We start from the raw sequence: 26695 nt of genomic DNA on the forward strand, positions 1-26695 counted from the left end.
TCTCCATATTTAAAAGGGCACCAACCAAAAACTACTGCGTAGAATTAATTGGAATTTTTCACACACAAGCCTTGCTATATGAGCTCTCAAAGCATATAAAAATTATACGGCTTAAATGTGAAGTTGGGTGCAAAAGAATACAATTAAATCCTCTGTCGGGAAAAAACGAAATGACTTTCCGAACAACCCTATAGTTAAACGTTTGTAAATAAAATAATGTCTATTTTTTTTCCTGTAATTCGCGGCGCAGTACATACCATATCAATTAATAATTCTCAAAAAAAGAATGTACTGATTTTCATAAAGGTTTTAGCACTTTTTATTAATTATCGTATTAATGAGGAGTTAGACTTCTGTAGTTTATGTTAACATTAAAAAATGTCATCAGAAATAATCATTTTTGTACATGTCATTTGAAAGTGAAGGTACAATTTTTAATTAATCAATAGAAATGATGGCGAAGGTAGATTGATAGAGTTTTGTGAAAGACGTAACTTTTACGTTCAAACGTTGTGTGTGTGATCGTCACATTAGGAAGCGCTATAACTGGAAAATGCCAGGTGAAATAGATATCAGTTAGATTATGTTCTCCTTGGGCAAGGATTTTTAGAAATCAAATGAGAGATTCCAGAGGCAGATATAAATAGTCATTATAACTTATTGGTTATGAAAAGTAATCTTAAATTTAAAATTATAGGGAAGAGAGAAGGGTAGAAATGTCTTTTGACTTGCGTACAAGCGTTGTACGTTGCACGCCAAATTAATTTTATGCAACTAGTTAAATTGGATCGTGATTTCGATGAAGAATAAAAATTCACTATTTATTTTAAAACATTTACTCGAACTTCTATTCTAATCAATAAAACTAAGTTTCAACGCCTAANTGTCTACCTGGCAGGGGTCAATGAGCTTCCCTGACTCCCGCTCTTCACCTGATGGTTACTGAATAGGTATAACAGAAAGAATTTTTATTCTATTCGTTCACTAATCGCTATCTGCAGGGTAAGTATCTACCACTACCTTCTACGCCTATCAATAGCAGTAGGAAAAGCCGTTGGTTCCATTATGAAAAAGATTTCGACTTACGGTAGACATAAACAATGTATTATGCACCCTAGTCTGTCCTTCAAATGCAGGTAAATCTTCTACTATATAATAAAACCAAACTACCTGATTAAATCAGGTTCACGGTGTCCTTACGGTTCCATTCTTTCTACTGTATAATAGGTAGGTTTTAGTTTTTCACCGGCGATTCCGTACCGTACCAACTATGTTGCTAGGTAAAGGTATTTCAGAATCTCATGAACATTGACCTTGAATTGTGCAGTGGCAAAACTCGGCCCGTTCGTTGATTTGTACATTTCTAACTCTTACAAACGTTGGTCGTAATAGTGGAGGTCTATCTCTGGTTGTATAGAGCTAGGTACAGGCGTGCAATGTTTTCAACAATAGAGCTAGAGTTTTTGTTTTCTATCCCTTATGTGAGGGATCATGAGATTTTGAATTAGCTATACCTATTGGTTGCGATTTCAAAAATTTATTTCGCTTATTTTAATCCACTAACTAAAAATTCAGAATTAAATAGCTGAATAATTTAAGTTGCGAGAGTGTCTTCGCTCGTCTACGGGATGAAGGGGCTTGATATGGGAGTGGAAGGGCGAAGAAATAGACAAAACAAAATTATTCATTACTGCTTACTCTCTCGTACTCATTGAAGGGTATGGAGTGACTCAAACTAACCTCATGTAGCGGCTCCTGCAAAGTTAAAGTTTGCCCGGCTCTGCTCTAAGAATATCAGGTCCTTTCGCATTATTTTGTCTTACATACTGCACATACATAACATTTATAGATAGCTCATAACGAGTAAACCTTTTTATGTTTTGCCGTATCTACCTTTATGTTTTATTACGGAGTTTATTGTTTTTTTTTATTAAATCTGGTGTGAAAAAATAATTTCGCCCGTTCACGTTGATTAATAAACGTTCGGAGGCGTATAAACATGTGCTGGTAATAAAAATTGTCTTTTCTTCAACGTGTTCTCTGCAAAACTACAAGTACACGTGATTGTTTCAAATGCGTCCATGTCGCTGTACATCCTACAAAGTTGTTTGTATATTTTCACGTGTCGTTGCACGATTGTAATTAAAATGTTAACGTTAGCAGAAATTTTAGTTAGATTCTTGATCGTTACTTATGTCCAGGGTGGCAGCGGTCAAATAATTAAACAATTATGTTTCGGTTTATTCAACCATCTTCAGACTTTTGAAGTGAAGTATGATTTGAATTGAATGATACACTAAAATGTAGGTTCTAGTGTGATTGGATTTATTTACATTAATTAAAATAGTAAAGATAGAATAAAATTTNACTTTGCAAAGTGAGAATTTGATGACAGGGTGTTGGAATTGTCAGTTTTTAAATAACTAGAATTCTCATGAAATTTTCTCAGACGTCCCGGAAATTCAGGATCTAGTTAATTAAAAAGTCTCGCTAAATCGTTCTACTAAAAATATCTATTGTTTCAACCCCCGCACGTCGTTCTCAAAACAAGGGTAGTATATTACAATGACAATTGCAACTTGGCAACGTCGCACAGTGGAACAAAGCGCTCAAAAGCTGGCCAAGATAAAAAACAATATCTACAGGCTAATTTTTTGCCTTTATGGTAACTCGAGAATACCTCCAGTAGTAATAAATCAGTCGTGGGAGGCTTCATTTCCTTCTACTAACTGTGAAATAGGGGTTGAAACTTTACTTTTATTCGATTATTGTCAAAAGTATAGTTAGTACTATATGTATAGAGAAAAAGCATAACTATTAGGTAATTTTTATTAGCGACAGTTATGAAAATATGTTAGGAGTTTTAGGGCATTGTATGTAAATGTACATTTTAAAATAATTTGCTTCCCCAAACTGCCCTTTATATTTTAATTTTTAACTCCACGGTGGAGAAAAAATTACATAGAACATTTTCTTCTTATTTCGGCTTAAAAACGACAAACAGATCATTTAGAAATTCAAAATTGTGCTTCTGATAACAAATCGAAGATCCCCGAATACAGATTTTCGGATCGAATAAATAGATTTTCGAAAATTGGCCACGTTTTTGCGACCTTGCCCCATTGAGCGTCTGTCGATTCGACAGATAATCGTCGTCAATTCATCAAGCACGTGTTTTAATGTAGTCGCGTGAGGGAAGGAGGTGTGTTGTGTATCATGTATCGCGTCCGTAACCGCTTCTTGTTGCATTTGTCATTCTCATACAGTACCCACCATAATAAAGCTAACTAGATCCTTCGTCATCCGTCTGCACGAGCGAGACGTCATCGTTTTCTTTTGAGAGTTCGCGTCACACGTCGAATAACATGGGAGGTTCGTACATTGACCGTTGGTAAATTCATTGACTTATTATTATCATCGACAATTCACTTTTCAATTTATGTAAACGGAAATTCAAAAATTTGGGTATTTTTATTTGATTGTGTTGATAGTTTAGGTACATTTTGAATCGTTGTATGTTCTATGTATAATAACGGATAACCTAGTTTAATCGATAAGTCAAATAAGAAATACTTTTGCAATAAATTGTACGCATCACTGGCTTGTTCAAACACCTTGGGCTATTTAAAACATAATAACACTAATTATTCTCCAAATGTTTATCAGAAGGGATAAGAACATCTTCAAAAATTGTCTCATATTTACTTGCCTGTAAGGACTGCATATCTAAATATCTTCTCTGCTAAGCAGGATAGTGAAAAATATTAAACAAAATTGTAAGAGACCCCAAAGTTTAGTCCGTTTTTTGATAAATATCGTCCTCTACTTTAAGCACTGCACCGGTTCAAAACAATCTACCCTCTAGAAGCCTTATACAATAAAGGTTTTATTCCTATTTTGGATTTTATTTTTGTAATAATTTCGCAAAAGCAACACTCTTAAGTAAATTTTCGTATAGTGTTGTAACCCAAACAATTATAAAATATCGTAAATACGCATGTAGATTGCCAGTACGTAAGTTTCTTTAAAATGCGGAATTTATTATTAATCATCTGTCGACAACTTAGTTTGTTATCGACGTGTATCATGTAGACAAGTGTTAAGTATTTTTTCTACCTCAAATTTGGCAACATCGGCACGCAATATTCACACGCACAAGCGGGCAGTGAACTTGGTAAAATAGCGGCTGCTTTTTGCTAGTAAATGACTTTAAGATGAACCGTACGGTGGAAGGACTTGTGAACCCGTTCGTGTCTGTCTGTCCATCGCATGGGCTCTTTCATTCTATGCTCTAGGTCCCCTGACCTTAGCCGGAAGAGGAGGCGAAGCAGGCACCAGCTTCCAGGCCATTGCGTTGGTTCGGATATTGCCGTCAAGTGTAATTTGCCACATACATACATGCATATATGTACCTGCCTCCTCCACGGAGTACTATACATAAAATAGCCATATACAGGTCATTCGCTAGCAGGTGGCGAGTACCTTGTTAGGTGAATGGTCAATACTGCATTTTAATTATGTCGAAGTTGGTCTGTAAAATTTGATAGTTTAGGATACTGCTAGGGCACCTAAAACGGCAGCTCTGGTGTCTTTATGCGGGTTGTCAGTTTTTGAATTTTGGGGTTAGGGACTTTCAGCAGTGGCGAAACGTTCTACGTTCTAGAAAACAGAAAAACTAAATTTAGAATTAGGTCTAGTATATACCTTTGAATATCAGTCAGAATATGTCAGGAGTGTGCTGAACAATATGAATATTTCGAACAACTAACCTAACAGCTTGCGGTAGCAGAGGTGTGGCGGCCATGTGCCTAGCTCTTCACCTGTGTATTCGCTATGTATATTAAGGCCATTTCAAGGGATATTTGCAACATTAGAAAGTCGTCTTAGTTGATACAATAATTTTATGTACTCTTTTACGCTTAATTCCTTCAATTCATTGTTGAATAAATAATATATTATGTATCAAGGTAAGGAAGTAACGAATGTGATGTAGCTTCTTATAGACAATAAAATAATTCGAAGTGATCTGTATTCTGTCGAAACTGCCAGACGCGGATCGCGATTTCGATCTAGACATCTAGAATAATTTTGAGTTGGCGATTTTTGCCAATTATAGCGAGGTATTGGGCACATAGTACCAATCTCTTCGAAAAACTGTTCCTATATTGCGTTACTATGCTTATATGGTATTATACCTTGTAAATTTAATTTGCGTAAATATGTAGTGGCATACATTAATGTGCTTGCTGCATGTGACGATGAGGTTCATCACCGACCATCCAGCAATGCCGGCCAGAAGGTACTTGACCTTTTTATACGTTGTTTGACCATCCTAGCTAGGCATGGTCGAATGTGTATTATAGATGGGTAACTGTAGGTCATCGTAGTGAAGTCGTAGCAGAATTTGATAAAAACAAAGAATTTTTACTGTACCTGTAAGTATTCAAACAATTGCGAAAACTAAATAACTAGCAAAATTCCCAAGTGTAGATATATATGTATGTTGTCACTCTGGTATCCCAAATTATCGTTATCGTTTTTTCCAACAGTACAGATGATACACGTTTAGGGCCATGAGTGTGTACTCATACGATTTTCATACATTCCATTTATTGTCCAGGAAACGGACCATAGTACAAAACCTCGCAATTTTTCAAAATGCGTCGATTTCCACGAAAATTTGGAATTAAGTTCAACCTCCACTTCAAAATCTATATTATGCCGATGAGCGCTCTTTATGTTTTAGAGATGAAAACTACCCCTTTTCGCCAAAACCTGTAAAACTATATATAAAAGCTTAAGGTGAGTAAAATTGTAGGTTTTTACAAGGACTACAAGTCTATTTACAGTCAATTCCTTTAATTTCATACTGAAGCATTTTTTACGTATCACCAGTAGTTTTGCAGTTATTTTGGAGAAAAGGACATTTTTCACGAAATTGCACGAATTTGTCGTTTTTCACTTTTAGTTCCAATTTCAAAATCAAGTATTCTAAACTGGTCAAACTTCTACAATATATTAATGATACATTAATAAAGAGAACTGAAAAAGGATACCGACTAATTTTAATTAGGGGGTTGTTTTCGCTGATTTTTTCGTTAAAAAAAGTCGAGATCGACCTTATTTTCATCATAACACTCGATATTTTGAAATGAAACTTTCAATTACATTCATTGAACTAATTATCATCATTATAAGGCCGTCAGTCCTAAGANCGGATCGCGATTTCGATCTAGACATCTAGAATAATTTTGAGTTGGCGATTTTTGCCAATTATAGCGAGGTATTGGGCACATAGTACCAATCTCTTCGAAAAACTGTTCCTATATTGCGTTACTATGCTTATATGGTATTATACCTTGTAAATTTAATTTGCGTAAATATGTAGTGGCATACATTAATGTGCTTGCTGCATGTGACGATGAGGTTCATCACCGACCATCCAGCAATGCCGGCCAGAAGGTACTTGACCTTTTTATACGTTGTTTGACCATCCTAGCTAGGCATGGTCGAATGTGTATTATAGATGGGTAACTGTAGGTCATCGTAGTGAAGTCGTAGCAGAATTTGATAAAAACAAAGAATTTTTACTGTACCTGTAAGTATTCAAACAATTGCGAAAACTAAATAACTAGCAAAATTCCCAAGTGTAGATATATATGTATGTTGTCACTCTGGTATCCCAAATTATCGTTATCGTTTTTTCCAACAGTACAGATGATACACGTTTAGGGCCATGAGTGTGTACTCATACGATTTTCATACATTCCATTTATTGTCCAGGAAACGGACCATAGTACAAAACCTCGCAATTTTTCAAAATGCGTCGATTTCCACGAAAATTTGGAATTAAGTTCAACCTCCACTTCAAAATCTATATTATGCCGATGAGCGCTCTTTATGTTTTAGAGATGAAAACTACCCCTTTTCGCCAAAACCTGTAAAACTATATATAAAAGCTTAAGGTGAGTAAAATTGTAGGTTTTTACAAGGACTACAAGTCTATTTACAGTCAATTCCTTTAATTTCATACTGAAGCATTTTTTACGTATCACCAGTAGTTTTGCAGTTATTTTGGAGAAAAGGACATTTTTCACGAAATTGCACGAATTTGTCGTTTTTCACTTTTAGTTCCAATTTCAAAATCAAGTATTCTAAACTGGTCAAACTTCTACAATATATTAATGATACATTAATAAAGAGAACTGAAAAAGGATACCGACTAATTTTAATTAGGGGGTTGTTTTCGCTGATTTTTTCGTTAAAAAAAGTCGAGATCGACCTTATTTTCATCATAACACTCGATATTTTGAAATGAAACTTTCAATTACATTCATTGAACTAATTATCATCATTATAAGGCCGTCAGTCCTAAGATTGGTTGGACACGCACCTCCACTCTCCTATCCTCAGCTAATCTTCGCATTTCTCTAAAACTAAAACATTCCACATCCTTAACTATTTGCGAACACTAATCTAATCTATATCTACTTCTACTCCTCATAACTCCTGTTTCTGCTTCTAATATGTCTGACTAAACCTTCATGCCTGAGGAGGTTTCCTATCAATCTGTCTCGCCTATTTCTTATTGACTTCCATAGAGTCCTCTGTTCTCCTATTCTTTCTAATATCAGTTCATTTCTAACCTTCTCTATTCACGGTATACTCATCATTCGCCGGTAACACCACATTTCAAACGCTTCTAACCTTTTCTTTTCCGCCGCGCCCACTGTCCATGTTTCGCACCCGTACAGCGCCGCGTTCCAAACATACACCTATAACAATCTTTTTCGAATTTCTAAATTAATCGTTCGCGAGCATAGAAGTGACTTCTTTTTATTGAAGGCGACTCAACCCTGCGCTATCCTCTGCCTTATATCCCTGCTACTCCTTCCAACCTGACTTATTTAACTTCCTAGATACCTAAAATCAGTCACTTCATTGAACTGATATTACTTTATTATTTATATTGAAAAGATGGTTTAAAGTATGTATATGTACGAATTTTCCTCTACCACCATGTATTTTCCTAAAAATGGTATTGCGCTTTGATAATAATTGTCGGTTCTACAAAGGTGATGTAAACAATGCACTTTGTATCGGGTTCCGCATTCTAATTATACATTTCTTGTACAAATTCAAAATTACGCTCTATTTAGGAATTCTGTACGTTACCTTTTTTTTTTTTTTTTGGGTTCCAAATATACAAGATTTGCCCCTGATAGTAAGTGATGTCTTACATTTTGAAAAGAGGAAGAATACGACCTAGAAGGTCATTCGAACGACTCACTGTGTAGATTTCAGTATCTAGGTAGTATCTTTTTGTTTCTTCTCTTATTTATTCTGGTCGCACGAATAGGTCGTCGTCAAATCGTCATACATTATTTAGTTCAAATCCTTCAGTTCTAGCTGTAGCACAAGCAGGTAGTATGACAGCAGATCTGCTTCTTGTCTTGCTTGAGTGCTACCGACGAAGAGAAGCGACTGAATTTTTGTGGCCTCTGCACTGGAATTCCGTTATCCGCAAATAATTGAGAACGTTAAATCTAGGAGAGCACATACTTATTCACTGGCCTGTCACCATTCTTTGATATAAAAACAGAAAGATCAAAGTACGCGCTGTCTGTTACAAACCTAATATATGGTAGACGTGATCTCTTCTCTGGCATACAATATTTTGTTCGGGGTGGCCGAACTAATTAAATACAGATAATATAAACCATTGGGATCTGTCTGAACAATTTGGCGCCGATAAAGGAAAACTTTGCGTACCGTTTAAAACGGTTTAAATAAATAAAATATCTCTTTGAATTGCTGTTTTAAAATTCATTCATATTATAAAATTTGGAAAAACGTAACGATGCTGCCAATTTTAGTACCAACTGCTTAGATAATTGCAAATATATTAGGTATTCTAAAATTTTATTGTATTGCAACAGGAAAGTAGGTTCCTAACCTCAAAATAGCTACATACGTTGTATTATTAGTATTGAGTTAACTGAATTGTTTTTATTATTAAATTTTCATTCATAATTATCCAGTTTATGAATTGGGTTTTTTAACACTAAGTTTAAGTTAGTATGATACCTACATATTTGATGAAATATAATTATCTAAATTGAAATGACCTGAACATATCATTCGGGATTTCCCTTCTTGAACGAAGTTTCGCATCATCATTATCATCATAAGGAGGGGGGGGGTTAGTCNCGAGACTTTCAAGATAAATTCAGCCACAAAACTTAGCTAAAGAGTTACGAGACTTTCAAGATAAATCCAGCCACAAACGTTAGATAAAGTGTTACAACTTTCAAGACAAATCCAGCCACAAACCTTAGCTAATGCGTTACGAGACTTTCAAGATCGACTTGCCTATTGGTCAGCAATTTGAACATTTAATTAAATAATTTGTTGTTCTATTGTTTAGTATATTTCCCAAAAACAAACACCTGAATTTTAAACGCGTCTCCAAATTTTAAGAAATCATTCGTTTTGTACTGCTTGGTTACGTCTCGACTTTTCAGGTAGGCCTAGTGGCGTCATCTCTTGGTTAGGCCGGAAACTTATCAATCCACCCTCGTAGCTGTAGCACAAGCAGGTAGTATGACAGCAGATCTGCTTCTTGTCTTGCTTGAGTGCTACCGACGAAGAGAAGCGACTGAATTTTTGTGGCCTCTGCACTGGAATTCCGTTATCCGCAAATAATTGAGAACGTTAAATCTAGGAGAGCACATACTTATTCACTGGCCTGTCACCATTCTTTGATATAAAAACAGAAAGATCAAAGTACGCGCTGTCTGTTACAAACCTAATATATGGTAGACGTGATCTCTTCTCTGGCATACAATATTTTGTTCGGGGTGGCCGAATTAATTAAATACAGATACATAATATAAACTATTGGAATCTGTCTGAACAATTTGGCGCCGATAAAGGAAAATTTTGCGTACCGTGCAGTATCTAACATGATTTGATATAAAAACAGAAAGATCAAAGTACGCGGTGTCTGTTACAAACCTAATATGTGGTAGACGTGATCTCTTCTCTGGCATACAATATTTTGTTCGGGGTGGCCGAACTAATTAAATACAGATAATATAAACCATTGGGATCTGTCTGAACAATTTGGCGCCGATAAAGGAAAACTTTGCGTACCGTTTAAAACGGTTTAAATAAATAAAATATCTCTTTGAATTGCTGTTTTAAAATTCATTCATATTATAAAATTTGGAAAAACGTAACGATGCTGCCAATTTTAGTACCAACTGCTTAGATAATTGCAAATATATTAGGTATTCTAAAATTTTATTGTATTGCAACAGGAAAGTAGGTTCCTAACCTCAAAATAGCTACATACGTTGTATTATTAGTATTGAGTTAACTGAATTGTTTTTATTATTAAATTTTCATTCATAATTATCCAGTTTATGAATTGGGTTTTTTAACACTAAGTTTAAGTTAGTATGATACCTACATATTTGATGAAATATAATTATCTAAATTGAAATGACCTGAACATATCATTCGGGATTTCCCTTCTTGAACGAAGTTTCGCATCATCATTATCATCATAAGGAGGGGGGGGGGTTAGTCTTGAGATTTGTTGGGCCCGCACCTCCACTCTTTCCTATCCTGAGCTAATCTTCGTATTTCCCTAAAGCTTTTAGGTATTTTATTCCAACCAGGTGGGCAGCTAATCCCTCCGACTGGAGGGTAAATAACGTGGAAGGTCTTCCGTTTAGAAATCGTGGTAATGGGTGGGTGGTGGTTGTGGCAAGGTAAGGTGAAGACAGAACTGACTAAAAGGTTCATCATCCTAAACTCGTCAGTCCTAATACTGATTAGACACGCACCTCCTGAGCTAAACTTCGCATTTCTGGAAAACGAGAACATCCCACATCCTTAACTATTTGTCAACAGTAATCTAATCTAGGTCTACTTTTACTCCTCTTAACTCCTGTATCTATTTCTAATACGTCTCTAACAAGCCCTTTGTGCCTGAGAAGGTTTATTTGATATCAACTTCCAGAGCGCCCTCAATCCTCCTAATGGTCTTTCTAATACCTCCTCATTTCTAACCTTTAGCCACGGTATCGTTATCATTCGCCTGTAACCCCACATTTCGAACGCTTCTAAAATTTTCTTCTCCGTCCTAACCTAACTAAACCTGGCCTAACATACAACTTTAACAATCTCTTTCGAATTGTTGTTGTCTTGATTCGGGTCTACAGGTCGTTGTCGGTTCGAATTGCTTCCTAACGTTTCGCCAGCAGGAGTGAAGAGCTTCTTTAGAGTTCCTTCTATCTCCGATGCTGGATGTGGATTCCGTAGGAGATAGAATGACTCCTGAAGAAACTCGCCACTCGCGAGCATAGAAGTAACTTCTTTTTGTTTAAAGAAATTCGGCTATTGCATATCTCCACCGCTCCTTCCATTCCGAATTATCTGACTTCCTAGATAACGAAATATATACGTTTATAAGTAGGGACTTGTAACAATTGAAACCGTTACTTTTCTTCTTCGGCAGGTAATGGAATAAATCAAGATCTTCTTTGTTGTTATATGTTATGACCTACGTAAATTATTCGCATGCAAGTGAAACATAAAACGCGTCTCGACACCCAAACTATCTTCTTCAGTAGTTCGAGATGCACAAGTCGACTGTATATTGAAATTAAAGTATTTAAATTAAAGATGTATCTAATCTGTTAGATTCAAAATTTGGGTTTCCATGGCAACTGTTCACTTGTTTTTTATCTTCAACAAGAAACAAAATTGAAATTGTCAGACACGGGTCACGATTTTGACCTTATTAGGTCTGGTCAGCACGTCGTAGACAATTACGACATAACACAGACCAACTCTACTTGCTGCATTTAGACAGCGTTTAATGAATTACTACAAACAGCGTAATGAACGCCATCTATAGAATATTGTTACGTTTTGTGGGATTCGTAAATGTACGATAAAGTCTATAAGCAACTTTTTGTACTGCTTGGTTACGTCTCGACTGTTCGAAAAATTGATACCCTTATGGATAACCAGAAAATGTAACAATATTCAATATAACACAGATGGCGTTCATTATGCTGTTCGCAGTAATCCAATGAGAAAGCTAATTTTTTGATAATTTTGAATATTATTGATACCGTTAGTGTGTAGGTATGGTTTTCTTCTTTTTAAATGTGATTTTTATATAAAATATGCTTACGTATGATAACGTAAAGTGTTAGCTGTCTCCTTCTTTTCTGTAAAAAGTTTACCTACAATTAATTTTTTTAATTTCAGAGTAAAATGGAAATCTTAATATGAAAATATCAATCCATGATGGTGATATTGTGATTAGGTAGGTTCCACTTTATCTCAGTTATAATTAATCAAATACGGGGTGTCTCAATAAATAATGCCAGGTGGAAACAAGAAAATGGAAGATCTCACGATCTACCAAAACACTTTTGTATATGTTGTTTGAAGCAATTGTTTGATAGTTTCGGAATTGTCATTTTTTTTTCAATTATTTTCATTATAATCACTTGGATAATTATTTCTACGGTTGCTATTGAAATTAGGGTAAGCACTCAAAGCAATTTTAATTAGAAGTTGAAAGTATCCATTAGATCCAGCCTCCACAATTTTTTTCAGAAAGTAGTTACCCATTTTTTAATTTATTGGACATTTTTTTGTTCGCTTCTCTCTAAAGGGCGAAAAATATAAATCCCGTTTCGTGATAACAATTCAGTCTGAATGAAGATTTTCACTTTATGGCAATGTTACCATGATCATACTTTAACCATCAAGAAACGTAAACCCCAATAAGAATTTAAATGTAGAAACATTCAAAATTCCCCCTTCATTTTTTACTTATTTCCATCAGTAGAACTGTCGCAGTATCACATTTCTTCTTATAAACGGCCGGTAGGTATTCAAAATCAACAAAAATTCTGCGTGAGTACACTAAAAAATAATACCTCTATCTAGGGTTGCCATCTCTATAATCTGACAACCAGGTCATGAAGCGTGAAAACCCCTTAATTATAGAGCTTAGAAATCGCACATTTCAACAGTGTTTTTTTTAAGTTACTTAGTAATATAAAACATAGTTGTAATGTAAATCAATTTTTTTTATTTTTATGTAGTTATAAATTAAATTTAGTCTTTTTAAGAAACAAAATAGAATATTCTGAAAATTATTTAAGTTCTTCATAAATAAAATAAAAATAACACTATTTTAATCTGGACTACAAATGAAACACTTCCCAGAAATTCACCGGATGCCCTCGGGGAAACCCGAACGGATGGCAACCCTACCCCTATCAGAAGTATCTACTTACAAAAATTCATTAAGCATTTTGGTTTTGAAATTTGTCCGCACAGAGCTCTAGAAGAAAAATCAACTATTCAATCAAAAATAACAATTTACACATAAGGATGTTTTTATAAAAAGGACCACGCGGCCTTCTACCTTTCTGTTTTCACCTGACGCTATTTACTGGGACATCCTCCGTTAACGATTATATTATTTATTGATTAATATTATTTTACTTCACGTAATGTACATTACATGTATATATCGTTATCATTTCCTTTTTATTCAATGTAGGTTTAATAATGCAGGAATGATGCGTGGGTTGGAACAAATTCATATAAAATTCAGGGGTTTGTTTTTGGCTGCGGGTTTTTTCATGCTAAATTCATGTATACAGGGTAACCCAAAAATAAGCGACTACCACCGAGTTTATTTTTTCAACTGGAAGCACCTATTTTATTAATTTTTGAATTCTGCATCGAATTTTAACTATGTTGCATGCACCATGTCCTATACCTGTACTAAGAACCCAAATATACCAGCAGATTCGGTATGGTTCCAACAGGAGCACCTCAAACAATTTGAGAATAGTATGAGATTATTTTAACAATATTTTCTCAAACTGTTAAAGATAAAAGAGAGGTGTTATTGGCTGGATCTCCAGATCTAATATTTTAGACCAGGAAGATCTCTAAAATCTAAAGTCTACTTCAAAAAAACGGAAAATATTGAAACAGAATTAGAGCTGAAATACAAAAAATCCCGCCACAAACCTTAGCTAAAGTGTTACTAGACTTTCAAGATAAATCCAGCCACAAACATTAGCTAAAAAGTTACGAGACTTTCAAGATAAATTCAGCCACAAAACTTAGCTAAAGAGTTACGAGACTTTCAAGATAAATCCAGCCACAAACGTTAGATAAAGTGTTACAACTTTCAAGACAAATCCAGCCACAAACCTTAGCTAATGCGTTACGAGACTTTCAAGATCGACTTGCCTATTGGTCAGCAATTTGAACATTTAATTAAATAATTTGTTGTTCTATTGTTTAGTATATTTCCCAAAAACAAACACCTGAATTTTAAACGCGTCTCCAAATTTTAAGAAATCATTCGTAAATTTATCGGTAATTGTTGACTAGGTATAGGACATGGGACATGAAACATAATAAAAATTCGTTGCAGAACTCAAAAATGTAATCAAAAATAGATTTTGAAAAACTAATGTCGGTGGTAGTCGCTTATTTTTGGGCTACCCTGTATACATGAACTTACCATGATAAAATTAAGATCTACGTGTCTGAGTTTTCCAAAACACAAATTCCTGAATTTTGGATGATTTTTCTCCAAACCACACGCGTCTTCACTGTATAATACCTGCTATTTTTTTTATACAAAGAAAAGGGAAATTCTAAGAATTATTTTTTCTTCAGTTATCAACCGTTATTATTTTGTAGATTTTTGTGTAAATGTTTATGTAGAAATGTGATTTATAATGAATGCACTAATAAAGGTGGTGGTTTACCGCATAATTCCGACATTATCGTCAATAAAAATTGATTTTGCTTATAATTGCATGCTTGTTTTGTAGAAACATAAAGTGTACTGTACAACCACGTAGTGTGTCGTAGAGTAATGAACATACGTGGCATTTTAATGTTCTTTGCAGATTTAATTTCCCAATTAGGAATATCGTTTCCTATCGAGGTATGTATTTTCTGATATTGCTAAAGTTTACTTACTCACAACGTGCTGCTTGCACTCAGTACTGGATTTAAGGCCCGTGCCTTGAAACTTTAGAATGTAATACTTAAAATCTCAACTAATAAAAATATACGAATGTTATTGAGACACTACAGAATTTTTGTAATGTATTAGGGATAAATTTTTTTTTTTGGATTAACTTTATGTAATAACCTCAAATTAATGAGAAAAAATTGTTGCTGCTCTCACTCCCCCGCCGGGAATCGAACCCGGGATATTGGTTTCACGCACTAGTACTCTATCAGTAAGCTACGAGAAGGTGCGTAAAACCAGGGGCCCAGGTTCGATTCCCGGCGGGGGAATGACAACAGCAACGATTTTTTCTCATTAATTTGAGATTATTTGTAGCGGGTAAAGTTAATTCTTAAAAGTAATTTACTAATGTATTGAATTTAAGCCCCAAAAAAATTAATGTGTGTGTAATTACTGATAATCATTATACATTGGTTCGACTATTCTGCAATTTATACTCTTGAGTACTGGTACGTAAAACCAGTTCGATTCCCTACGAAAGAGTGACTGCAGCAACACTTTTTCCTCATTAATTTGAAGTTAACTGTAGTGGGTAAAGTTAATTCAAAACATTAATTCACTGATGTGAATATAAGTTTGTTTGTTTGCTACAATTTCGCGCCTTAACTACTTAACCAATCATCATGATATTTTGTACACACATTGTCAGGGGTATAGAAAATGACACAGGGTACATTTTATCCAGGAAAAAAAAATACTGTTACCGGAATAGAAAAAATTAGTTTTGCAACTCATTTCAAACGGTTGGAAATGTGGCCTTGAGGAAACCTGCGTGAATAGAATGAATACGTACACTAGGCGTGAGCAAGACAGAAATAGTGCAGTGCATCCAACTAAAGGGAAGGGGCGTATCTCTAACCGTTTGAAATGAGTTGTACGTACGTGGTCGACATATCAGTTTGACGTTTCGTCAAGAGCGTAAGAGATTGGCAAATTCAAATCCTTTATTGTTTATAGAAATTGCACCAAATCTACCTTAAGTTATATCTCTTCTTCATAAAGTCTAATAAACTTCAATAACGACGTAAAACGTTTCATCCCTTATGCGTTAAGGTTCTCTTTTCTGTTCTTTACGAAAATTGATTTATTTTTGTCGTCTCGAATAAATTATTAACATAATTAAAGGTAGATTAAAAATCGGGAATAAGGGTCGTTGTCTAAGAGAATTGTTAGGTCAAAACGTTTCGTCGGCATCTGCGGCTGATTATATAATTATTATTTCCATTTGCTCTTTTGTCGTCATTCCTAAGATTGGTTGAACACGCACCTCCACTCTTTCTTATCCTGAGCTAATCTTCCCTTAAATTAGAACAACCCATATCCTTAACTATTTGTGAACAGCAATCTAATCTAAGTCTACCTCTACCCCTCCTAACTTCCGTTTCTGCCTCTAATATGCCTTTGACTAGACCTCCATGCCTGAGAAGGTGTCCTACCAACCTACCTCGCTTATTTCATATTGACTTCCATAGTGTCCTCTGTTCTCCTATTCTTTTCTAATACCTCTTCATTTTTAACCTTCTCTATCCACGGTATCCTTATCATTCGCCCGTAACACCACATTTCAAACCCTTCTACCCTTTTCTTTTCCGCCGCGCCCACCGTCCATGTTTCGCACCCGTACAGCGCCGTGCTCCAAACATACACTTTTAACAATCTTTTTCGAATTTCTAAATTAACTGTTCGTGAGCGTAAAAATGACTTCTTTTTATTGAAGGCGACTCGACCCTGCGCTATCCTCTGTTTTATATCCCTACTACTCCTTCCGTCCTGACTTATCTGACTTCCTAGATACCTTAAATCGACCACTTCTTCTAATTTATCGTATCCTATCTTTATATGCGCTCTTTCCCAACTTTTTCTTCCCTTACATACCAGTATTTTTGTTTTACTTTTATTTATTTTCATACAGTACTGTTTTGTCAATGCCGCTTCTATTTTATTTAAAGCTATCTCTAACTCTTCCTTACTAAATACTTCTATATCATCTGCAAATCTAAGCATACTAATTATTTACCCCTGTATATCTATCAATACAGTTGTACTGTCTTTAATGATGTTGATGGCGTCTTCGATGAATAGATTGCAGCCCCATCTCTATAACGTTTGCTCTTACAAAAGAAATTTTACTTACTTTTCCGTTTTAGAAAGCAATACAAAATTCTTTATAAAATCTGAAAATTGCAAATTTTAAATGTAACTGCCTGTTTCAAACGAATACTAATATTACATGTTTTACAAAACGGGAATGATTGTGGGCGTGCAGCTGTAAAGTTCAAACAATATCACCTATATATATATATATATATGTGTGTGTGTGTGTGTATAATGCTTTCGAAATTGAGAAATCGTTGTAATTTTTACAAAGTGATCGATTCTACTTTCAGTGTTACACACGTGTACCTATATTATTCAAGAAAATCGCTACTTTCAATTCCATCTAGGCATTTCTGAAAGCAGTGCTGGTTTCAATGGCGCGCAAGTTTAGACGGATTGTAATGTAATGGATTGTGAATTGCGTGTTGTACATTCATACGAAAATAGGCTAAGGGTGTTTTAATAGTTCGTATAAATGAATTAATACTTACCATTCGTAGTTCCTAATTAGATTAATTAATTAATTCACTACATAACCTCAATAAAGTGACGCAGTTGTAATGTTTTTAAATTCCAATTATATACAGGGTGACCCAAAGAGCATGCGGTGTGCTCATTGTGGTCAAACTATGTGTTCAATCGAAAATGTTTTTAAACAACTCTTTTTCCTTTAATCTTATTAGTTTTCATCTATATGTTAAGCGTATTAGTTCTCTCCGTATATTTATCCATTAAAGGTGTAATAACCCTCGAACTACGTTCCCACTTTAAAATTTTTATTTGCTATCTATCCCGAACTTGCAAGCAGCGTCTAATCATTTTTTATTAAAATTAATGAAAACAAACCGAAAGAGAAGAAACAAAATCTAGTAATGACAACATCAAAGTGAAAAATCCTCGAAGAAAGAAGTAATCAATAAACCGAATCCACTAACTCAAGAATCAATGGCGAAGAAGTTCAAATGATATATATATTGTCACATAAAAAAAAAACACTACAAGAAAAAGATTAGAAAGTAGAGTGGAGTTCATCAAAGAATATTGAAGACCGTTGGCGCAGATTTTTGACTTTATAAAAATCGAAAGTGGAAGAATTTTATCACAGCAGACAAAGCTGGGTTTTACCTGGATAATCGTATTGGTAAACGAAGAATCCAATATGTGACTCGCGATTAAAAGAACTCAAAACTTGAAGATTTTGTTTGAAGGACGAGAAAATCACTCCAAAGGAATTATTTGCTGACTTCTCTTGTAATGGCAAAACAATTCTTCACTTTATAGATCCTAAGGCTGAAATCAACTCAGATTATTACATCAAAAATGTTTCGAAGAAATTTTAGGCCAGAGATGTCCATCGTCTGTACCCAAATGGTAACTCGGTAAGGAGTCATGTTTTAAAGAAGACTAAGGAGTTTATGGATCTGGATTTGAAATATATTTCTAAAGAAAAATGGATGCCGCAGAGTTGTAATGAAGCTGCGATGGACTATGCAGTATGGGGATGAATGAAAAGGAGGCTTTGGGGGTATAAGATTTAAGTTATGGTAGGAAAGAAATGCCTCAAGAATTCATTAATAAATCCCTTGAGTCCTGACCTAAGAGGGTGTATTACACTTACAATAGTAAAGGGAAATATATTAAATAAATTATTTGTAAATTTGTGTATGTTTGGAGCGCGGCGTTGTACGGGTGCGAAACAGGGACAGTGAGCGCGGCGAAAAAGAAAAAGTTAGAAGCGTTCGAAATCTAGTTTTATAGGCGAATGATGAGGATTCTGTGGATATAGAAAAGGTTAGAAATGAATAGGTATTAGAAAGAATAGGAGAACAGAGGACTCTATGGAAGTCAATAAGAAATAGGCGAGATAGGTTAGTAGGACACCTTCTCGGGCATGAAGGTCTAGTCAGAGACATATTAGAGGCAGAAACAGGGGTAAGGAGGGGTAGAGGCAGAACTAGATTAGATTACGGTTCTCAAATAGTTAAGGATGTGGGTTGTTCTAGTTTTAGGGAAATGCGAAGTTTAGCTCAGGATAGGAAAGAGTGGAGGTACCTGTCCAACCAGTCTTAGGACTGACGACCTTATGATGATTATGATGAAATTTTTCATCTGTCAATAAATTTTTATCCAGTCAAAAGTACCCACAATCTCTGTAGTTTCGTAGTTTGTAATCGAGTTCCGGGGGTGATGATGCATTTATAGTACCTACATTCTGATGAAGATGCCTCTTTTATTATTTAGAAAGGTGTAGTCATGTATACATGGGTGGCCGCACGCACGTTATATTAGCGTAACATGCCGCGCTCCACTGTCCCACTGACATTTTTTGTTATTAGAAACGAAATGACGGATTACTGTTTAATGGACCGAGGAGTCGCTCTCAGCACGATTTTATTGAAATACCCATTAAGGCAACTTGTCGTGTTACACACCAGAGTGTAATTTTATAATGTATACTCCCAACTAAATAATGGAATCGAAGTGGATCATATGATTCGTTACGAAATTAATTAAGTTAAAATAAGAATTATTAGCGAATCGAGAGTGCGCTTACTGCGCTACAAAACGAATGCATTAAATTACATTGTCACAAACAAATGAGTGGAAGGCGTTGCCCTCGACAGGGACGTAGCCAACGCAAAATTGACCAGTAAATACATTAAAAACATGTCACTTGATGTTTAATTTTAACAGCTTTGAAAGCCTGCGTATAGTCGAACCCACAGGAATATTTCTAATAAAACCTCCAATTTTCCAGAGGTAAAAACAACGTGTTTCGTATATAACCCTCATCAGTACTCCTCATAAAAATAGAAAATCTAGAAAAACTAATAATCGTCATAAACTATGGATGTTAATTATGTTTGAAAATCGAAACAAGAAAAGTGTATTTGGAAATAGTAGTTGACTAATTTGGTTCCCTGAATTCCTCTAGGATCACTATTTTAAATTTTATAATGTTTAACAGTATGACAGTTTTTTGTACTTTTAAGTATACTCATGGAAAATGATGATGTACGTGAACGTAATTATATTAATTAATGCTTCAAATTCCTCATATTTAATTCGGTCATAACACCCATTTATACCTAAATCGATAGTTTCGTCTAACGTACCAAACACAAAATTATTAAATTGTTGTAGGTAGGTAACCATTAATGATATTTTTTTCAGGTATTTATCATTTGACAAATTAGTTGTTAATTGCTCACTGCATGTAATTTTATGTGGGATCCGGATGTTTTTGAAAATTTTTATCGAGGTCCAAAAAAAACCATATTGTTTACCAATTTTGTATTTTAATTTGCCTAAAAACATAAATCATTAACAACTCAAATCAGTTACAAAATAGTTGTAAAAAATCTAGAAAAAAATGATAAGGTTAGCGCTCATAGCTCAAAGGTATTTTGTTGTCTACAGAAAAATATTTTTTAAATAATTTCAATAGTCCTTTGAAAAAATTTTTGACCTTCCGCGGTCCGCCAGTTTAACGGCTGTTGGCCTAGAGGTTTAGGTTTACGCCTTTGCCTGGCATTCGGGGGGACACCGGTTTGGTTTCGGGTCCGTCTGTTTTGGTCCACGGCTATTGTATGTATCTTAATAGACGTTGAAGATGAGGAGCGCGCTAGGTGACCCTGCACATCATATTAATTGATAACAATGGAAAAAGTGAAAACAATAATTATGGAAGATTGTCGAATCACTATTAAAAATATTGCTGAAGATGTTGGAATATCTTAAGGTCAATGCCAACTTTTACAGATGTTTTGGGCATGAAAGGCGTATCTAGAACGTTTCTTCCTAAATTGCTGAATATCACGTAGACATTCCCCCTCTCGAAATTTGCTGCATGTAGTAAACAAAAATCCTATATTCCCCGAATCTGTTTGTGATGTCGAAACCAATCTTCCAATGGAAGCGCACTGAACAGCCAAAAATGAAAACAATTTCTTACCTAAAGGATAAACGGTTGATAAAGAGTATTGCTTGAAAGTTTTACGTCGTTTGCGTGGAGCAAAAACTGCAATTTTGTGGAAAAATCAATCACATTCACCGGACAAGGCCCCCTGTGACTTTATTATATGTACAGTAGAATCCGCTTATAATGACATCGAAGGGAAATGACAAACACGTCATACTAAGCGGGCGTCATACAAAGCATAGTATTAAAAAATAAACAACTTTCTATTTTGGTTAGTTATGTAGATTAATAGAGAGAAAAACTACAAATTGTATATATTTATTAACAGAAAAAGAAAAAGAACGATGAATTGTAAGATTAATATACACAAAAAGGGTCAGAAAAATGGGCGAAAATGTTATTATTAATCATTTGGGTCACTATAGACGGATATGATTTCCTGAGAATTAGACATAATAAACGATATGTCATTTTAAACGGAGTCATTATATCCAAACTTTTCTATAGAGAACTTAATACGAAAACCAAACTTAACACTGCAATTACTTCATATTAAGCGGTTGGTCAATATAGTCGGAGTCATAATAAACGAATTCCACTGTATTTCCAAAACTGAAGAAACCCATGAAAAGCTGGCGTTTGTCAGCATTAATGAGATAAAAACAGAATCGATGAAGCAGTTGAAGGCCATACTGAGTAGTCAGTTGTAGAAGTGCTTCCAAAATAGCAAAAAGCGCTGGCATAAATTGTATGTGAAGGGGGCAAATTTAATATTGATGAATAAATAATTTTTGAAAAATATTAAAATTCTGGGAACTTTTTTATTGCCCTTCGTATGCATGATAGTTTGTGCAGCTGTCTCCAATCCCATTTTCTGTTATTAGCTGACTATTCTACGTCTAATTAAATGATAAAACCGTACCTTAGGCTTACCTCCGATGGAGGAACACCGTTGTTAAAGTATAATACTGAAATGTTCGTCGGTTTAACAAAATTAACTTCTAAGACTGATAACGACAAAAACTATTTATTTACACTAATTATTAAAGAACTTAAAAACACTATTAAATTATTACTAAACTTAGGTTATGAATTATTCTATTTATTTACACTACTGTTGATATATCACTATTCACTGCGCTATTTATTTCACTGCTATCACTGTCAATTTATTTCTNCTGATAACGACAAAAACTATTTATTTACACTAATTATTAAAGAACTTAAAAACACTATTAAATTATTACTAAACTTAGGTTATGAATTATTCTATTTATTTACACTACTGTTGATATATCACTATTCACTGCGCTATTTATTTCACTTTTATCACTGTCATTTTATTTCTGGATTCACTTCTGCAACGGTCAATTTATTTCTTCTCCCTCTCGGCGATCGTCTGTTCCTTTAAATACTCTTTTGTTTACTTTCGGGAACCTTCTGGAAACATCCAGATAGTTTATTTTTTCTTTGAACTGTTAAACTGCTTTCCCAGAACGCAGGTACGACACACACATTTACAAATACGGTTCAGATGAAGAAAGGCGCCTGCGGCTAGTTGGCGAATCGATAATTCATTCATTTACATGTATGCCCAATCGCACACAAATACACTCGTGCTCGTTACAAGACTATACACCATTGACAACGGTACCATACATCCAAATTTGGACGGGATGCAGTAGTCCAACAATAAATTATATTTTTAATCAATTAAATTCCATTAAAATAGCGTGTTTAAATGAATTGTCACCTTGTACGTCCATTTCCGTTTTGGTTACGCCTTGTTTTATACTATGATAGATGATAGATGTTTTAGAACGATTAGATACATTATAAATGAAATAATAATTTAACAAATAGCAAAGTTCGCTGCAAATGCAAATATCAAGGTGATTTTATTATTTACGCGTATGTTTCTGAATTGATTTATTTCGTTAAATACGGAAAATGTTCTGAAAATAACAGGAAATCTGCGTATATTATCATCTGATATTGACATTGTCTTCATTTTGTTGATATTAATAACTAAGATAAAAAAGATACAAAGTCTACATAACCTCGTATTTACATAATTACATGTATTAATATTGGAGCATCATATTATTCGATAGTAAAGTAACATCATAATAACAAAAGCCATAAAAAATAATTTTAATGAATCAATTTGACAACCCTGTTAGCGTTTGCTGCACATATATTGATTCTATGAACTATGACAATGAAAGCAATTGCTATTATAAAAAGAATAACTAGATCACTAATAATTAATTAAGAAAACAACAGTGATAATTTAGTACTTTATAATAAAAAAATGTGGCAATTCTATTAATAATTGCAATTTCTACAAAAGTGCAACTAAAAAACAATTTGGTTTTTAAAAAGATATCACAATTAGCCAATTCCCACACAAAGCGCGTGTTTATGATAATTATACTGTAATTAATATGTACGTCGAGTTTGGGATTGGTAAGTTTTTATCCATTTTAGTTCCAAAATAGTAGACTGAGGAATTGCATGTTACATTTGCTTAAAAGAAAACTTGGCAACACTGTTAATTGTTGTCGCATACAATAAAGAAAACAAGTGATTCTAAAAAGAAAAGAACAATTTGGTGTTTAAAACAAACGTCATTAATGCTCGATTAACTTAGCATAACCACCTGTTTTACGATAATTATTATATTAATTAGTCTCGCTGTAATTAAATAGGTATTTAAATTTCATAAGTAGTTTTAAATGTTTGAGTTAAGTTTCGTATTCTTTTCTCGTTTTAGGCTGCCGGTGGTGAGTGACTGCCCGGCGGGTCAAACGGCACGGGTCAGTTCCAACCTGCACCCGACAAGCAGTATGGCCGTAAGCCGTGTGCCCAGTCCACCGCCCCAGGAGGTCAACACCCCCGTCGCCGAAAACTGGTGCTACACGCAGGTAAAAACAATAAAAACTTAATTTTCAAAAGTGTCGTTTACCGCAGTAACTATGGGAGGCCATATTTGTTTTTGTTCAATCATCGCAAAAATTAATTCGGTTTTAATGTACATAATATAAAAAGCTTTATAATGTGATTTGTTATCATGGTAGATTTTCGTAAAAAGTAAAGATACATGTGTCGTATTGTACATTAACCACAGAAATTTTGGTTGCACATTAATTTGGTTCTCGTCCGATCACGACATTTGAAATGAATATGTATGACGTTATTAATGTGAAACTGCAGTAAGACTTCAATAGAATCAAATAAAGGAATATTTGGCAAATGTATCAAAAGCAGGGCCGTAGCGATGAGCTCGGGGCTCCGGTGCGGTATTCCGCAAGGGGCCCTTCTTAAAAAATTGATATAGAAAAAAGTAAAATAAAAAAATATGATGTTCATTTCGTAGTTTGACTCAGCTCATCTCTAACAGCATAGTTTTTTTTAGAAGTCATTTTTTGAAAACAGAAAACTGCTAAGGGGCCCCTCGACTGCGGGGGCCCCGGTGCGCCGCACCGCTTGACCGGTCATCGCTACGGCCCTGATCAAAAGACTTACTTACTCTGTTAGATGATGATACGTTGTTGTCAGATATCTCTTTGTAGTTTCAAGAAAATTTGGTTTGCTAGGTATATCCGTTGTAAAAGTGATAATATTCTAGAAATTTGATCGATCTTACATCTCAAATCGTGTGTAATAAGTTGTAGATTTTGCGTAAACATTTTGATATCAAATGTAGGATGCTGCATCATTTTGCTGAAAACATTTATTAGCTTTAATATCTAATCTAGTGCCAAATTTAAATAGAACATAAGAAGTGTCTTATTTATAAGCCCGGCGGTTCCAATTTCGCCATCGTGTTATTTGGGTCTTTACCTGATTTCCGTATCTCGTTACTAAATCCAAGGGCAATAAAATTTAGCTCCTGCTTTTTAAGTAACATCACAAAATGCATGTTCTATACAGAAAATACCACAAATTGCGCGGTAAACGCCATCTATAGTACGATGCTACATTTTAGGATTACGTATGCTCCAACAAGGTCCATTTAAATATATGGATATCTACTTGCTGAAACGAATTCCGGCGTAGCTAACCTCAACGTGATAGGCACGTTACCATAATCGAATAAAATAATTCGAAGTGGTCTGTATTCTGTCGAAACTGCCGGACGCGGATCACGATTTTGATCGTTTTGGATCTCAGAAGCGCGTCGCAGACAGCTCCGACAGAACACAGACCAATTTTTACCTGCTGCTTTAAAAGCGCGTTTTAGAAAATACCACAATATCATACTACAGATGGCGTTTACCGCGCTTATCAGTAAACGTACAAAACACCCATCTTGTTAATAACAGCATGCGCATCTTTCATGCTATATACTAAATGCAATATCTGACAACGCTGCTGTCTTTTTCTTCAAAATGGCATGCCATTCATTGGACGGAATTCGTGGGTAATTACAGAAGAACCTTTTTTCAGACGGTACGAATTTTGTGTTGCCTGAAATCGCAGAATTAAAGACAGGACAGAATCCATGTGCGAAGCCACCGGTTTTTACCCACTATAGGTATAGGCGAAAGTGGTCTTGGTGTTTTTGCTTTTTTATGTGTTTTCCTACGATTGCTACTGTTTCAATTATTAAAATCTTAGGTAGTCTATAAGTAAAAGAAAAATACTGGTATGCAAGGGAAGAAAAAGTAGGGAAAGAGCGAATATAAGGATAGGAGACGAAAGATTAGAACAAGTGGCTGATTTTAAGTATCTAGAAAGTCAGGTAAGTCAGGATGGATAGGGATATAAAGCATAGGGTAACGCAGGGTCTAGTTGCCTTCAATAAATAGAAGTCACTTCTATGCTTGCGAGCGATTAAATTATAAATTTGAAGAAGATTTTTAAAGGTGTATGTTTGGAGCGCGCCGTTGTAAAAGAAAAGGTCAGAAGCGTTTGAAATGTGGTGTTACCGGCGAATGATGAGGATGCCGTGGATAGAGAAGGTTAGAAATGAAGAGGTATTAGAAAGAATAGGCGAACAGAGGACTATGAAACTTTGGGATAGATTGGTAGTACAACTTCTCAGGCATGAAGGGCTAGTCAGAGACATATTAGAGGCAGATACAGGAGTTACGAGGAGTAGAGGTAGACCTAGATTAGATTACTGTTCGCAAATAATTAAGGATGTGGGATGTTATAGTTTTAGGGAAATGCGAAGATTAGTTCAGGATAGGAAAGAGTGGAGGTGTGTGTCCAACCAGTCTTACTACTAACGACCTTATGATGATGAGGTAGTCTATAAGACCTTCATTCCTATCATAAAGTGAACCGTTAAAGGTTCGACTATTCGACCTTCAGCTTTTGTTGTATTGGCGTTGCAAAAATGCCGTTTTTACGGTTAAATATAAGACGGTTACTTTTCGCAATAAATTGGTATAGATAGACATTACTGACGACGGCCCTGACTCTGTTTAATAACTATTGAATCATACATCTTCGGAGGAACATTACGAAGTGTTCGCTTTTCTCTAAACTTTGGACAATTCCGATAAAAATAACATTAGCATAACGATGGCTTCAAAATGGATTTTTTTCTGTAAACGGTTGGG

The 26695-nt window shown here is 34.9% G+C and overlaps 1 protein-coding gene across 1 annotated transcript in view; it reads left to right on the plus strand.

Moving 5' to 3' along the window:
- Window positions 1-26695, plus strand: part of LOC108736325 (protein roadkill) — a 102157-nt gene that overhangs the window by 30958 nt on the left and 44504 nt on the right. The window contains exons 2-3 of the mRNA XM_018468709.1: window positions 12289-12346; window positions 23899-24049. Of these exons, the coding sequence (XP_018324211.1) occupies window positions 12309-12346; window positions 23899-24049 (189 nt within the window). The 5' untranslated portion in view covers window positions 12289-12308. The remainder of the gene's footprint in view (window positions 1-12288; window positions 12347-23898; window positions 24050-26695) is intronic.

Source organism: Agrilus planipennis, unplaced genomic scaffold (assembly GCF_000699045.2).
Source record: "Agrilus planipennis isolate EAB-ADULT unplaced genomic scaffold, Apla_2.0 scaffold64, whole genome shotgun sequence".
Classification (NCBI taxonomy): Eukaryota; Metazoa; Arthropoda; class Insecta; order Coleoptera; family Buprestidae; genus Agrilus; species Agrilus planipennis.